The following is a 14135-nucleotide window of genomic DNA, read 5'->3' on the forward strand; positions in this document are numbered from 1 at the left end:
AGCCTTTGGAGACATGGAAAATGAAAAAACTTAAACATATGCAAAAAACCTCCAATAATAACAAAAAGGCTATAGCTTTAATCCTTCATAATATTCTTTCACAATATTAAGCAGAGCAACACCTATTAAACTTCTTTCCAAATTGTCTAGAATTTGAAAGCCATTACCTAGCTTATTTGAACTGCAGAAGGCTACAGCTCATCCTATTAGCGCTGCTGCAGTCTCTTCAATAAATGAACAGAAAAAAGTTGTAGCAAATATCCTGACGGGGAATCCCTGTTTCACTTACTTCTCTATTTTGCTTTCCAAACTGGTTTGCTTCTTCCTTCACATACATACAGGTTTTTCTGCAACAGCAAGGGTATGATTTTCTGATTGAATCTTATCCATTCATTTAAAAGCACTGAACCTACCTCTCTGGTGTAATTCCTAGTGTGGATTAAGCTAAGGATGGCAGAGCTTGTTCCCTCCTACTGATCAGAAAGCTCCTGTCTCCTGCAGTCTCTTTGTGTATGCTGCCAGCCTCCCACCTCCTCTGATATCAACTTCCTGTTCCAGGATAGGGGACTGGCAGAGCTGATGGCCCCAAGACTGCTTCAGGTTATTTTTCCACTACTGCTACTGATCTGGAGACATTTACAAGACAGAGGTAAGGAACGGTCTGCTATGTATATATCCATATGAAAAACAGGAGAAGTCAAACAGAAGCATTTATTCAGTACTAATCTTTAAAAATGATTACATGACAAAGTTGAAGATTAACAAGTATTAAAGAGCAAAAAAAAAAAAAAATTCATTTATTTTCACTTCATACTTGGAATAGATGACAATTTATTGCTAAAATATTTTTTTCTAATCAACTGCATTTCATTATTTTAAAAAATCCTTTTAAAAAACAATTTTATTTAAGGTTATTATTTAACATAAGGATCCCTGAACAAATTCTTTAAACATGATGCTCGTAAGGTGTACCCTCTGTCATAGCAGAGCTTCCTTTCAGCCCTGGAGTGATTTAAACTTCTGGGATGGGAAAGGATGCACAGGCTGCCAGTCCACACATGTTCTTTCCACGCTCAATGTGGAAGTATCTAGAAAAGAGAAGGAAGGAAAATTGGAGCAAAGCACCTTTGTTTCTCCTGTTGTGATGTTTTTATTTATTACTTCTAAGCATCCTGCTGACCAGAGCATAGGAAAAGTCCCAGCCATGAGTTGAGACCAGTCCCACACTGGCTTTCTGCTTCAAATTGAGAGCCTGCGAGGTTAGTGCCCTTCAATTGGTCCTAGCTGTCAGCATTTTCTGTTGGCCTAACCAATGTCAGCAGCAGCCTATGGGAGATTATATGAAACTGATCTGATTTTGGGGGTTGTCAGTGTAGATATACCATCAGTCTTAGACTGCCTTCAATTACTTCTAAGTAACAAAAGTCCTTGGCACAGCCCTAATGTTCAACAGATAGCACATCTTAGCCTATGGTCTGGCGCTTAAGATATAGCATGGCCCCCAGTTGCATGTTCTGTCACAGATAGATAGTATCTGGCAAGAGCCACTGTCAGAGATACTGGAAACTCCAGTCTATGAGGGACAGTTTCTCACTTCCAGTCTTTCATGCCCCACACACCTTATTTACCATCGTTTCAAACAGTTTACAGAAAGATATGGGTACTCAACCCTTGGGGAGGGGCCTTAGGCACTGGGAAGGGGAAGGCCCACCATTTTGAACTAGTGGGCCTCTGAGCAGGTAAGTCTGCATCCCTCCTGCTCCCAATTTGTGAAAAAGGTACCAGATGGGGTCTGAATGGGCATCCCTCCTGCCATTTTTTTATGGAAGGGGGAAGAGGGTAGGATAGGGGATGGTTTGGAGGGCCTCCTTTGGCAGGAGAGAGTGGGCATCCCTTCTGCCATTTTTGCACTGCTGGGGGAGGGGTGTCATGTGTTGGTGCCATTCATCAGGGGGGGGGGGCGTTTTTTTTGTGCATACGCAGGTAGGGCTGGTCTCAGCGCACTGGTCTTTGACCTAGGGGCCACCGCAGGAGCGGACTGCTGGGCACAATGGACCACTGGTCTGACCCAGCAGTGGCAGATCAGAAAATGGGTGATCAAGGGGAAAAACACACAGTGAGCTGTTTTGTGTATCAGGTCGGCAAATGCGATCATCACTAAAGCAGTCAAAACTAACTTTAGTGCATCTGGGCCTTAGTCTCCAGAAAGAGCTAATGGGTGGGAAGAAATAACAGGTAAGTACTGCTTGCCCCTGGCTTCCTGGAAGAGCTCAGAGGAGAAAGGGGAATAAATGTTAGTGCCGGGGGAAAGGGAGGAAGGAGTGAAATGGAGGTGAAAGGCCAGGGGTGGTAAAGCTAGTGAGCATTTACTAAGTCTCCTTGGGAAATGAGAAGGAGAGAATGGAATACTTTTAAAACTTAGGGCAGAAGGGTTGAAATGAGCTTCCTTGGAAGGCAGAAGAGGGAGGAGGTGAAGTAACAGCCTAGTGGTCAGCACAACAGGTCGTAAACCAGGGAAGTCAGGGTCCAAATCCTATTTCTCCCCCTACATTTCTTTGTCATTGTCTCTCCCACTGTCTCCAATACTTACTTAGGCTGTAAGCCAGGGTGCCCAACACGTCGATCACGATCGACCAGTAGCTCAGGAAGGCAACGCGAGTCGATCGCGGAGCCTATCCCGGGCTCCGTGATAGACTCGTGTTGCCGTCCTGATCTACCGGGCCGATCAGCCTTCCTCTCCAGTGTTCTCTCTAGGGCCTTTTAGCTGGGCGGTCCGCCCAGCTGTCATCTGCTGCTACTGCCGCCGCCGCTGAACATTAAAAAAAAACAAAAAAAAGGCTTGGAGATTTCAGCCCGTAGCGAACTTATGCTCCGTGGCTCTAACGTGTGCGTGCCGGCTTCCCTTCTCTTCCCTTCGAAACCGGAAGTTATGTCCAGGATGGGGAGAAGGGAAGCCGGCACGCACATGTTGAGAGCCCTGAAGCAAGCGTTCGCTACGGGCTAAGGCGGGAGACAGGTTAATGAAGCATTTCCTCTTCTTGCTGCCGGGTCCTGCCTACTTTCTGTTTCCGCAAAGGCAGGACCCGGCAGCATTTCCCCCAACAGCTCGATCGCGATGCTGGTCGGCCGAAGCAGGGAGAGGTTGGGGCGGCGTCGGCTTTCGGGCCTGTTATTGGTGGCGGTTTGGGTCCTGGTCCCCGATGGCAGTGGCTTGGGGGAGGGCAGGGAGAAAGAAAGAAAAAGGGCAGGCAGGGAGACAGAAGGAAAGAAGAGAAACAGAAAAAAAAGAAAGGGAGGCAGAGAGAAAGAAAGGGCAGGGAGAGAGGAAGGAAAAGTTGGGGGAGGGAACGAGGTCTGGAGGAGAGGAAGCATACAGGCTAAAAGAAGGGAAGAAAGATTGGATGCACAGTCAGAAGAAGAAAGTGCAACCAGAGACTCATGAAATCACCAGACAAGGTAGGAAAAATGATTTTATTTTAAATTTAGTGATCAAAATGTGTCTGAATTTATATCTGCTGTCTATATTTTTCACTAAGGTCCCCTTTTACTAAACCGCAATAGAGGTTTTTAGCACAGGGAGCCTATGAGCGTCAAGAGCAGCGCTGGGCATTCAGCGCAGTTCCCTGCGCTAAAAACTGCTATCATGGTTTAGTAAAAAGGGAGGGGGGTATATTTGTTTATTTTTGTATGGTTGTTACTGAGGTGATAGTGCATAGAGTCATCTGCTTTGACCTCTTTGAAAAACCCTGGAATAGGAATGATAATTAACATTTTCTATGCGTACAGTGTGCGTTGTGGTTTTTTTAAATTTTATTGTTGGTAGATCATTTTGACTTGGTCATTTTAAAAGTAGCTCGCAAGCCCAAAAAGTGTGGGCACCCCTGCTGTAAGCTATTTAGTTAAGTGATTCTTCATGCCCAGATACTTCTCAACATTATACCCATTAGAGCTATAAGGATGATGATAATACTGAGAATGGGCTAGAATTGGGTTTTCTACAAATAAGGTTTGAGCTTTCTTGGAGGTCAGTGGACTGTAAGAGTTGGTTTTATTTGGAAAGCTGGATTCCTTCTGAAGTGAAATGAATGTAGTCTCCTTACCCATCCATGCCCCACTCCATTCCCCAGGAGTTTTTAACGATCCAGTAAGGCTTTCCATTCTCTTGGGCATATCCCACAGCCAGCACAGCATGGTTTACTTTATCTGGAGTCGAGTGGCACTTTGGGCTGTTGTAATACAAAGAAAATTGTTACATGAAGCAGAATGCGACAGATACACACATTTCTGATTTCACTCCCTACAGTGCTAAGAACAGGTCTCCTCTCTTTCTAATAAAGGATACCAGTGAGAGAAAATTCCTCACCCAGCTTTCTCCTCTCTTCCCTCATAAGAATTGCTATACTGGGACAGACCAAAGGTCCATTAAGCCCAGTATTCCGTTTCCAATAATATGATAGAGAGACTTACAAAATCATGAAGGGCATAGAGAAAGTGAAGAGGGACAGATTCTTCAAGCTTTCAAAAACTACAAGAACGAGAGGGCATTCAGAAAAATTAAAAGGGGACAGATTCAGAACCAATGCTAGGAAGTTCTTTACCCAATGGGTGGAGGACACCTGGAATGCGCTTCCAGATGACATGATAGGACAGAGTACGGTTTTGGAGTTCAAGAAGGGATTGGACAATTTCCTGAAGGAAAAGGGGATAAAAGGGTATAGATAGAGGGTTACTATAAGGTCATCGATCTGATGGGCCACCACGTGAGCGGACTGCTGGACATGATGGACCCCTGGTCTGACCCAGCAGAGGCGCTGCTTATGTTCTTAATAATGACCAACTAGGTCCCAAGTACCTAGCTAGATTTTATGCTGCTTATCCTAAAAATAAGCAGTGGATTTCGCCAAGCCATCTCAATAGTGGCCTATGGAATTCCCTTTTAGGAATTTATCCAAACCTTTTTTTAAAGCCCGCTAAGCTAATTTCACCACATTCTCTGGCAATGAATTCCAGAGTATAATTACTGAGCCCTTCTCTCTCCATACCTAATGTTAAAATGTAGTCTTGCCCAGCTTACTAATATCTACTCCTCAGAACATCATGAGTGTCCATTACAACACTTGTATACTGTCTTCCATGAAGCCCTCAAATCATTTCCCCGAGTTTCTTTATACTTGATGTCAGCAATATCAGGATGCTGAAAGTGCGTAAATGGGAGGATTGTGTTGGCTGTAATGTAGATGGGTTAGAAGGGACGTGGAATAAAAAGTTAAGGTTTCTTGTTAAGTGCCAAGTCATGCACTATGAGGGTGCTTGCACAGTGTAATCACCAGCTATCTTACTGTCATCCTTGCTATCTGCCATATCCTCAACTGCATCCGACACCTTCAAACATGCTGTATATTTATTAATATTTATAGACCGCTGTTCGATAAATCATAGCGGTTTACATAGTATTAAAAAACAAAAAACACCTCCCATCAACAGGAAGGTAAAAATACAAAAAATAATAATAAGAGTAAGATTCTAATTAAAAGAGAAAAAACATCACAAGTTTATAAAAGCAGCAACTGTAAATCTCTCCCCCCAACGTTTGTACCAATATGATACTAAAAATCCCCAAATTGAAAAAAGCAATTGAGTATGACAATCCAAAAAGGTAAGTTTTTAACAGACTTCTAAATTTAATATGAGAATTCACTGCATAATTCCAATGGCAACAAATACCATAAATAAGGTACAGAAGCAAAAAAGGCAGAATTACATGGAGAAGTTAATCTTACTAAGTGGACTAAAGGTAAGGATAATTGATGACTATTAGTGAAACGTAAATTTCTAGCTGCTCTATATGGGGTCAAAATATTAGCTAAATAGTCTGGTTGCCCTTTCCATAATGCCTTGAAAGTTGAGTCAAAGCTTTATGCATTAATCTTGACTTTATCAGAAGCCAATGAGAATCTTTCAGGAACGAAGTAACTTGGTCATATCTTCAGGCATTTGTTAATACCCTAATTGCAGTATTTTGGATAGTTTGCAATTTTTTTTAAGAGCGATTTTCAGAAGACCAGTATAGATAATATTGCAATAATTCAACTTTGAGATAACCAAAGTATGAATCAAAGACTCAAAACAAGTTTGTCTATGTAAGGATGTTATCAATTAAATTTGACGTAACGATGCAAAACAAAGTAGCTATGCCACCACTCCTCCAAAAAAAAAAAAAAAAAATCACTGGGCCCTACCCTGCCCCTCCAACTATCGCCCCATCTCCCTCCTCCCCTTCCTATCCAAGCTACTTGAACATGCATTCCAGCACCGTTGTCTTGATTTTCTTTCATCTTGAGCTATTCATGACCCCCTTTCAATCGGGCTTTTGCCCTCTCCATTCTACGGAAACCGCCCTTATTAAAGTCTCTAATTACCTTCTCCTGGCCAAATCCAAAGGCCTCTACTCATTGATATGCTGTCCTCACTTAGATTCCAAGGCTCTGTTATCTCATGGTTCTCTTCCTATCTTTCCCATTGCACGTTTATCATATGTTCCAGAGGATCCTCTGCTACCATTCAGCTATCAGTCGGTGTACCTCATGACTCAGTCCTGGGACCTTTTCTTTTCTCCATCCAAACTTCCTCCCTTGGCTCCTCCCACAGCTTCCAGTACCATCTCTATGCTGATGGCTCGCAAATCTACTTCTCTATGCCCAAAATTTCTATGGGAATCCAGATCCAAGTCTCAGTCTGCTGTCTGCCATTGCTACTGGGATGTCTCACTGCCATCTAAAATATAACATGGCCAGGACTGAACTCCTTATCTTTCTTCCTCCTAAATTTGCCTCTCCCTTTCCTCCGCTCGCTATTTCAGTAGATAACACTCCCTGTCTCATCAGCTTGGAATCTTGGGATCATCTTTGACTCATCTCTTTCTCTTTGCATATCTATCAGACTACCAAAACTTGTCACTTCTTTCTATACAACATCGCTAAAATCTAGACTTTCCTTTCTGAACACACTGCCAAGAACCTCATCCACTCTCATCAACTCTTGCCTTGATTACTGCAGCATGCTTCTCACAGGTCTTCCGCTGAGCCATCTCTCTCCCCTTCAATCTGTTCAGAATTCTGCCCCAAACCTTGTATTCTCCCTTCTCAAGTCGTTTCATTGGCTCCCTGTCTGCTTCCATATGCAGTTCAAACTCCTCTTACTAACCTACAAGTGTATTTACTCTGCGGCTCCTCAATCTTCCTCTTATTACATTACATTAGTGATTTCTATTCCGCTTGTACCTTGCGGTTCTAAGCGGATTACATTAGAAGATGGCTGGTCAATTCCAGGCGATGACAATACAATACTTTACATTACTTTACTTTTATCTTTACTCTTATCTCTCTCTATACTCCGCCCCAGAAACTCTGTTCGTAGGCTAAGTCTCTCTTGTCTGTACTCTTCTCTACAGCCAACTCCTGACTCTGTCCCTTCTCCCTTACTGCACCATATGCCTATAACAACCTGCCTGACTTAGAACATAAAAAATGCCATTCACCGGATCAGACCTAGGTCCATCTAGTCCGGCGACCCGCACAGGTGGAGGCCAATCCAGGTGTTCCCTGCTGAAGACCTTGTTTACCCATATGTCTCAATGTGTTTTGCAAGAAGGTGTGCATCCAACTTGCCCTTGAATCCCGGAATGGTGGTCTCTGTCACAACCTCCTCCGGGAGATCATTCCAAGCGTCCACCACTCGTTGTGTGAAACAGAATTTCCTGATATTTGTCCTGGGCCTGTTGCCCCTCAGTTTCAGTCCATGACCTCTTGTCCGAGTCACATTTGACAATGTGAATAACGATGTTTCTTGCTCTATTTTGTCTAATCCTTTTAGTATTTTGAAAGTCTCTATCATATCCCCTCGCAGCCTTCTCTTCTCAAGGGTGAACAATCCCAGTTTTCCGAGGCGTTCGTTGTAGCTCAAATTCTCGATACCTTTTACTAGCTTCGTGGCTCGCCTCTGCACCCTCTCCAGCAGGATTATATCCTTCTTTAGGTAGGGAGACCAGTGTTGGATACAGTATTCCAAGTGTGGTCTGACCATTGCTCTGTAAAGCGGCATTATGACATCTGCCGATCTACTCGTGATTCCATTCTTTATCATGCCCAACATCCTGTTTGCTTTTTTTTGCCGCCGCTGCGCATTGAGCCGACAGCTTCAGGGTCTTGTCTATCAGTACCCCCAGATCCCTTTCTTGTTCGCTCTTGCCCAATGTTACACCTAACATTTTGTATTCATGTTCTTTGTTTTTCTTACCCAGGTGCATCACTTTGCATTTTTCTATATTAAACTTCATCTGCCACTTTTCCGCCCATTTTTCTAGCTGGTTCAAATCTCTCTGGAGTTCTTCTCTGTCCTTTTGTGACCCAACTGCCCTACATAGTTTTGTGTCGTCTGCAAACTTGATTAAATTACTTGTTGTTTCTTCTTCTAGGTCAGGGGTGTCCAATGTCAGTCCTCGAGGGCCGCAATCCAATTGGGTTTTCAGGATTTCCCCAATGAATATGCATGAGATCTATTAGCATACAATGAAAGCAGTGCATGCAAATAGACCTCATGTATATTCATTGGGGAAATCCTGAAAATCCGACTGGACTGCGGCCCTCGAGGACCGACATTGGACACCCCTGTTCTAGGTCGTTTATGAAGATATTGAACAAGATTGGCCCAAGAACCGAACCCTGGGGCACACCGCTTGTCACCTTTTCCCAGTCCAAGAATTTCCCATTTATGCCCACCCTCTGCAATCTGTTTTCCAGCCATCCACCTATCCATCTTAGTATATCCCCTTCTATTCCATGGCTTTGTAGTTTCTTCAGAAGCCTTGCATGTGGAACCTTGTCGAACGCTTTCTGGAAGTCCAAGTATATTATATCTACCGGTTCACCGTTATCAATTTGTTTGTTCACCTCCTCAAAAAATTGAAGTAAATTCGTCAAACACGACTTCCCCTTCCTGAAGCCGTGTTGACTAGCTCTCATCAGGTTGTGATTTTCCAGGTGTTGCACTATGCTATCCTTTATTAGTGCTTCAACCATCTTCCCGACGTAAGACTCACAGGTCTATAGTTGCCCGGTTCTCCTCTCGATCCTTTTTTGTAGATTGGGATGACATTCGCTATCTTCCAGTCGTCTGGTATTTGCCCGGGTCCAGCGCTGGCCTCCTATCTCTCCCCCCACCCCCATGAGCCCTACTACCTTGCATTGTTCATTGGCATTGCAGCCATCAATTTACATCAGGCTGCAGCTGGCAGCCCCAAAGTTTTCCTTTTACTGCATTCTTCCCACATGGCAACAGGTTGTGCCAGAAGGAAGGACCCTGGGGCTGGCTGGAGAGTGCCTGTTGTAATGCAGTGCTGGTGAACACTGCAGGTTAGTAGGGCCCATGGGGGATAGAGAGAAGTAGGCCAGTACTGAATCTGGGGGTTAGAGGGAGGAAAGGACTGGGCTGCCACTTGCCACCCTGTAGTGATACCTATGCTGCTGTGCAAACTTACTTCTTCCTTTAGAGTTGCTGTGGGAGAGGATTCTTTCTTTCTCCCTGTTAAGGGTCTTCTTTTTAGGTGGAGGCCTTAGCACGTATGTGTTTAGGGGAGAGAGCCTTGCTCTTTGTACATGTACCATGGAGGGAGAAGCTGTTCCCTTCCAGTATACAGTATAGGAAAGGGGGGCCTTGTTTTGCGCAAACATGGTGGGTGGAATGGGATATTCATTCTCTGCTAATCCAGTCCAGCAGCTCCTCTCTCTCTGCTAATGCATTGCTCCATCTCAGCACTGTGGGGAAGGGGTTGGCTTCCTTTGTGCTGCTGTCTAATGTCGGGGGACAGTGGAGGGCAGTTTCCTCTCTGGGAATGGTGCAATGTCTCTACATGCTGCTTGGCTGAGTCTTACTCTATAAATAGTGATGGGAAGGCAGGACACAGGTTTGTAGCAATGCTCCAAGCAGGCACTTACTTTGTATAAACCCCACTTCTGTAGTTCAAAAAATCTTCTGTCACTTCAAAGGCAAAGCTGATGGGGTTCCGAGTGGCTACAGCCTGCTCCATGCTGATCTCATCGTACTAGGAGAGAAGAAGGTGAAACAGTCTGATTCTGGGAGTAGAGAAGTAGCCTAGTGGTCAATATAGTGGGCTGAGGACCTGGGTTCAGCTCTTTGTGATTCTGGGCAAATCACTTAACCCTCTAATACCCCAGGTAGAAAACTTAGATATATTCTAAGCCCACTAGAGACAGATAAAGTACAAATGCAAAGGTACCATAGAAAGGTGGTTATCAAATACCATTACCTCCCCCACCCCAAGAAAAATAAATAATTTTGTTCTTTCCTATTCATTTTATAGTGTTCTTTTCTGTTTCATTATAATTTTAAATTGTTGTAGTTTGTCAATACGTGGTATATTAAATAAAACTTAGAATGGTGCACAGGTGTGGCAAGACCATTTCAAAAACGGATCCTCATAATTAGTGCGCACTGTACCTGGGGCCTAATCAATTTTCTCTTGTCATCTCTGTAAACAGATGATCAAAAGGACCCTTGAACATCGAGAACTATTTTTGACACTGAGAAGTCCAGCCCATCAATGTTAGCTCAATATTCATTGTCTCCAAGAGCTGCATCAAATAGAGAATACCTCAGCATCAAGGAGGTCTTCACCTGCCTCAGCATCAAGCATCCTTGGATAAGGCATCAAGACTTTGTAAGGATTTGGACACCAGGCAGAGGCCAAAAGGCACCGATATCCGTACCCCTCAAGGCACGGTGCCAGGAGCAGCAGTTTACTGACACTTGGGAAACTCCCATGCTCTGCGGGCTGCTGCCCTTTCAGAGAACTGGCACTGGTGCACCAGCCTCTAGTGGGCCAGGACCCTCCTCAAACCTTCTGTTGACTTGGATTTATGCTGAATGAGCCCCCACCTTTGCCCATGCCTGCCATGTAGGAGAAGATCCAGGAGGAGCTGGAGCAGCCTCTCAATGCTAAGGCATCGAGGGCATCTTTATCAGATCCAGTGTTTGTCTAGCCAGTCCTGAAGGCCCATGCACTCACTCCTGGCTGTGCACCGACACCGACGTCCAAAGAGGATTGACATCGATGCTGGCTGAGACAGTGTCAGTGTCCAGCCCCTCAGGGCAAGAAGCTTCCTCGAGGTCTAGGTCCTGCACTGTGTCCCAGTGCTCTCAACCTGAGCCTGCCCACTAAGCTAGACATTTGGAGGCCAGTGAGGACTGCTAGCCTGAATGCGAGTCAGACCTCTGGGCATCTGAGAAGGAGCCAGATCCTTTCACGCTGCATGAAAGGAGCTCATTTTCTAGTTTTGTAAGGGAGATGGCTGAGGTCATCCTAGCTATCTCCTAAATTATCCCACAGTTCTAAGCAGGGTACAAATTATTATTAATACATACACAATAAAACAAGACATACAGAAAAAAAAAATCCAAAAATTACATACATTTAAATTAGAGGCTGATGGTGAGCCTAGGGCTGAAATGTTTGAGGTCCCTCTTAAGGGGGCTATAAACAGTCACAGCATCTGGAAGGCTGCTCAAATTAAATTGTGCGAGACCCTTCTCTGTACAACCCATTGACAAAAAGATCAACTATGCTCTCAAAAGAGCCAAGAATGCCAAGTCTCACTCTTCTGCTGTCCTCCCATATACATTACCACCAGCTCTCATGAAACAAGTGGGATGGAACAATAAGATGTGAATTGCTTGTTTACTCTTTCCAAAAATACTAGGACTAGGGTGCACAAAATGAAGCTAAGTACACTAATAGATTGAAAACAAACCAGAGAAAATATTCCAAGCCAGAAAATGCGGTAAAAGTGTTAACTTAGCAGGGTTTATGAAAGGTTTGGTTTCCTAAAAGAAAAGTCCATAAGCCATTATCAAAATGGACTTGGGGAAATCCACTGCTTCTTTCTAGGATCAGCAGGATCTTGCCAGGTACTTGTGATCTGGGTTGGCCACTCTTGGAAACGATACCGGGCTTGATCGAGCTTCAGTCTGTCCCAGTATGGCAGAATTTACAAACATGATCACTCAAAAGTGCAGAACTCCGCCAGTTCGTTGCCAAGGAGAACTTAACCCAGGCAGCCTCTGATGCTGTCCAGGGCCTCCATTATGGATACTGGAATGCACAGGCTCATTTGGTTGCATACCTCAAACATGGAGCCAACAATAATAAATAAAACCTCGCATGCATTATTCAATCATTTAAATCCTTCAACCAGTGAAACATAGAAGAATATATTTCACCAAACAACATGTCCACACTCATGGACTAAATAGAGGCATTCAATTGAACCACTCAGCCACCAATTTCATCTTTGGTCTCCCACATTTGAAAAAAAATTATATGTTGTAAATAATTGTCTTAAACAACAATAATTATAAAGAATTCAGAAGAAACTTAACTTGCAGCCAAACTCTATCACTATCGGAGCCGCTGCTGACACGGCCAGTGTTTTGAATCCTCCGATTGAAACTATACAGTTGAATGACTCAATATAGTCTACCATGTGGGATCTCTTGGAGAGAGAAAGAGATAATACTGATGGGCAGTCTACCGTATTTTCACGCATATAACGTGCATACGCGTATAGCGCACAGGAACAAAGCATTTCTGTAAAAAAATTTATATAGCACACACACGCATATACTGCTAAAACCTCCTCCCGCCACCCCCGCTTACTCCCTCTACTGGCCTGCGAACCGGCATCAAATGCCCCTTAACCCCCCCCCCCCCCAGCACATGTAAATTAGTTGATAGGAGGGATGCCCACTCCTTCCTGCTCTTCAGGCCCACCACTGCAAAATTTTGCCATTTATGGCAGGCCTTCCCCTTCCCGGTGCATCCTGGGATGCATGGAGAAGGGCTTAAGGCCCCTCCCAATTTCACAGAGGGCAGGAGGGAATGGGCATCCCTCCTGTGGGTTTTGGCTGGCGGGGAGGAGTGTTTCCATGGTGACAGGAGGTAGTGGGCATCCCTCCTGCCAATTTTGGATGGCACAGGAGGGTTCTGCCATAGCAGGAGGGAGTGGGCACACAGTTCTGGTTGCCATATTTCAAAAAAGATATAGCGGAATTCAAAAAGGTTCAAAGACAAGTGACTGAAACGATAAAGGGGATGGAACTCCTCTCATATGAGGAAAGACTAAAGAGATATTGGGGCTCTTCAGCTTGGAAAAGAGATGGCTGAAGGGGAATATGAATGAGGGCTACAAAATCCTGAGTAATGTAGAAAGAGTAAAAGTTAATCGATTTTTTTACCCTTTTAAACAGTTAAAAAAAAACAACAAAACCAACCCACCAGGGGACACTCAATGAAATTACTTGGGAATATTTTTTAAAACAAATAGGAAATTTTTTTACTAAAAAGAACAGTTAAGCTCTGGAACTCATTGCCAGAGAATGGGATAGCATAACTGGATTTAAGAAAAGTTCATACCATGCTATTGATAGACATAAGGGAAGCAACTGCTTACTCTGGATCAGTAGCCAAAAATAAGAACTGACTGTACTGAAAACTAGTGCACAGAGAGTGGAAAGGATTTATAAAGAATATGCTCAGAAAAGTGAAACTCTGAAGAGAGAGTGACAACCCTCTCTTGGGGTAAGAGTTTACCGTCCAGTCATTGCATAATTGATTCAAAAAATCACTCTCTGAGATGCTCCAAACAGCATCAGAAACACTTCTGCAAATGATCTTCTCATGGATATAAATTTTGAATTCCTTCTGCAAATGATCATCTCATGCATCACAACGTATAATGTTTAAAGATTGATTTTGGGTCTCCTGAAGCAGACCATGAAACGGGGCCACGTTGAGACCTGAGACCCCTATAACAAGTTTATCTTTATAAGATAAGTGCATCATCAAAAATCCAAATAGATTTATTATATTTTATATCTCAAAATTTTTTTGAACCTGGACTGTGTTTAGAAATTACAAGATTTAAAATTAGCTTTTATTACCTTTACTAGTTCTCAGAGAGTGATTTTTTGAATCAATTATGCAATGACTGGACGGTAAACTCTTACCCCAAGAGAGGGTTGTCACTCTCTCTTCAGAGTTTCACTTTTCTGAGCATATTCTT

The 14135-nt window shown here is 43.7% G+C and overlaps 1 protein-coding gene across 1 annotated transcript in view; it reads right to left on the minus strand.

Annotated features, from left to right (window-relative positions):
- Positions 1-693: 693 nt before the first annotated feature.
- The window catches only part of CTSH (cathepsin H), a 28589-nt gene continuing 15147 nt past the window's right edge, over positions 694-14135 (minus strand). The window contains exons 10-12 of the mRNA XM_033920841.1: positions 9993-10099; positions 4101-4226; positions 694-1088 (exon numbers count right to left, since the gene is read on the minus strand). Of these exons, the coding sequence (XP_033776732.1) occupies positions 1013-1088; positions 4101-4226; positions 9993-10099 (309 nt within the window). The 3' untranslated portion in view covers positions 694-1012. The remainder of the gene's footprint in view (positions 1089-4100; positions 4227-9992; positions 10100-14135) is intronic.

Source organism: Geotrypetes seraphini, chromosome 14 (genome assembly GCF_902459505.1).
Source record: "Geotrypetes seraphini chromosome 14, aGeoSer1.1, whole genome shotgun sequence".
Classification (NCBI taxonomy): domain Eukaryota; kingdom Metazoa; phylum Chordata; class Amphibia; order Gymnophiona; family Dermophiidae; genus Geotrypetes; species Geotrypetes seraphini.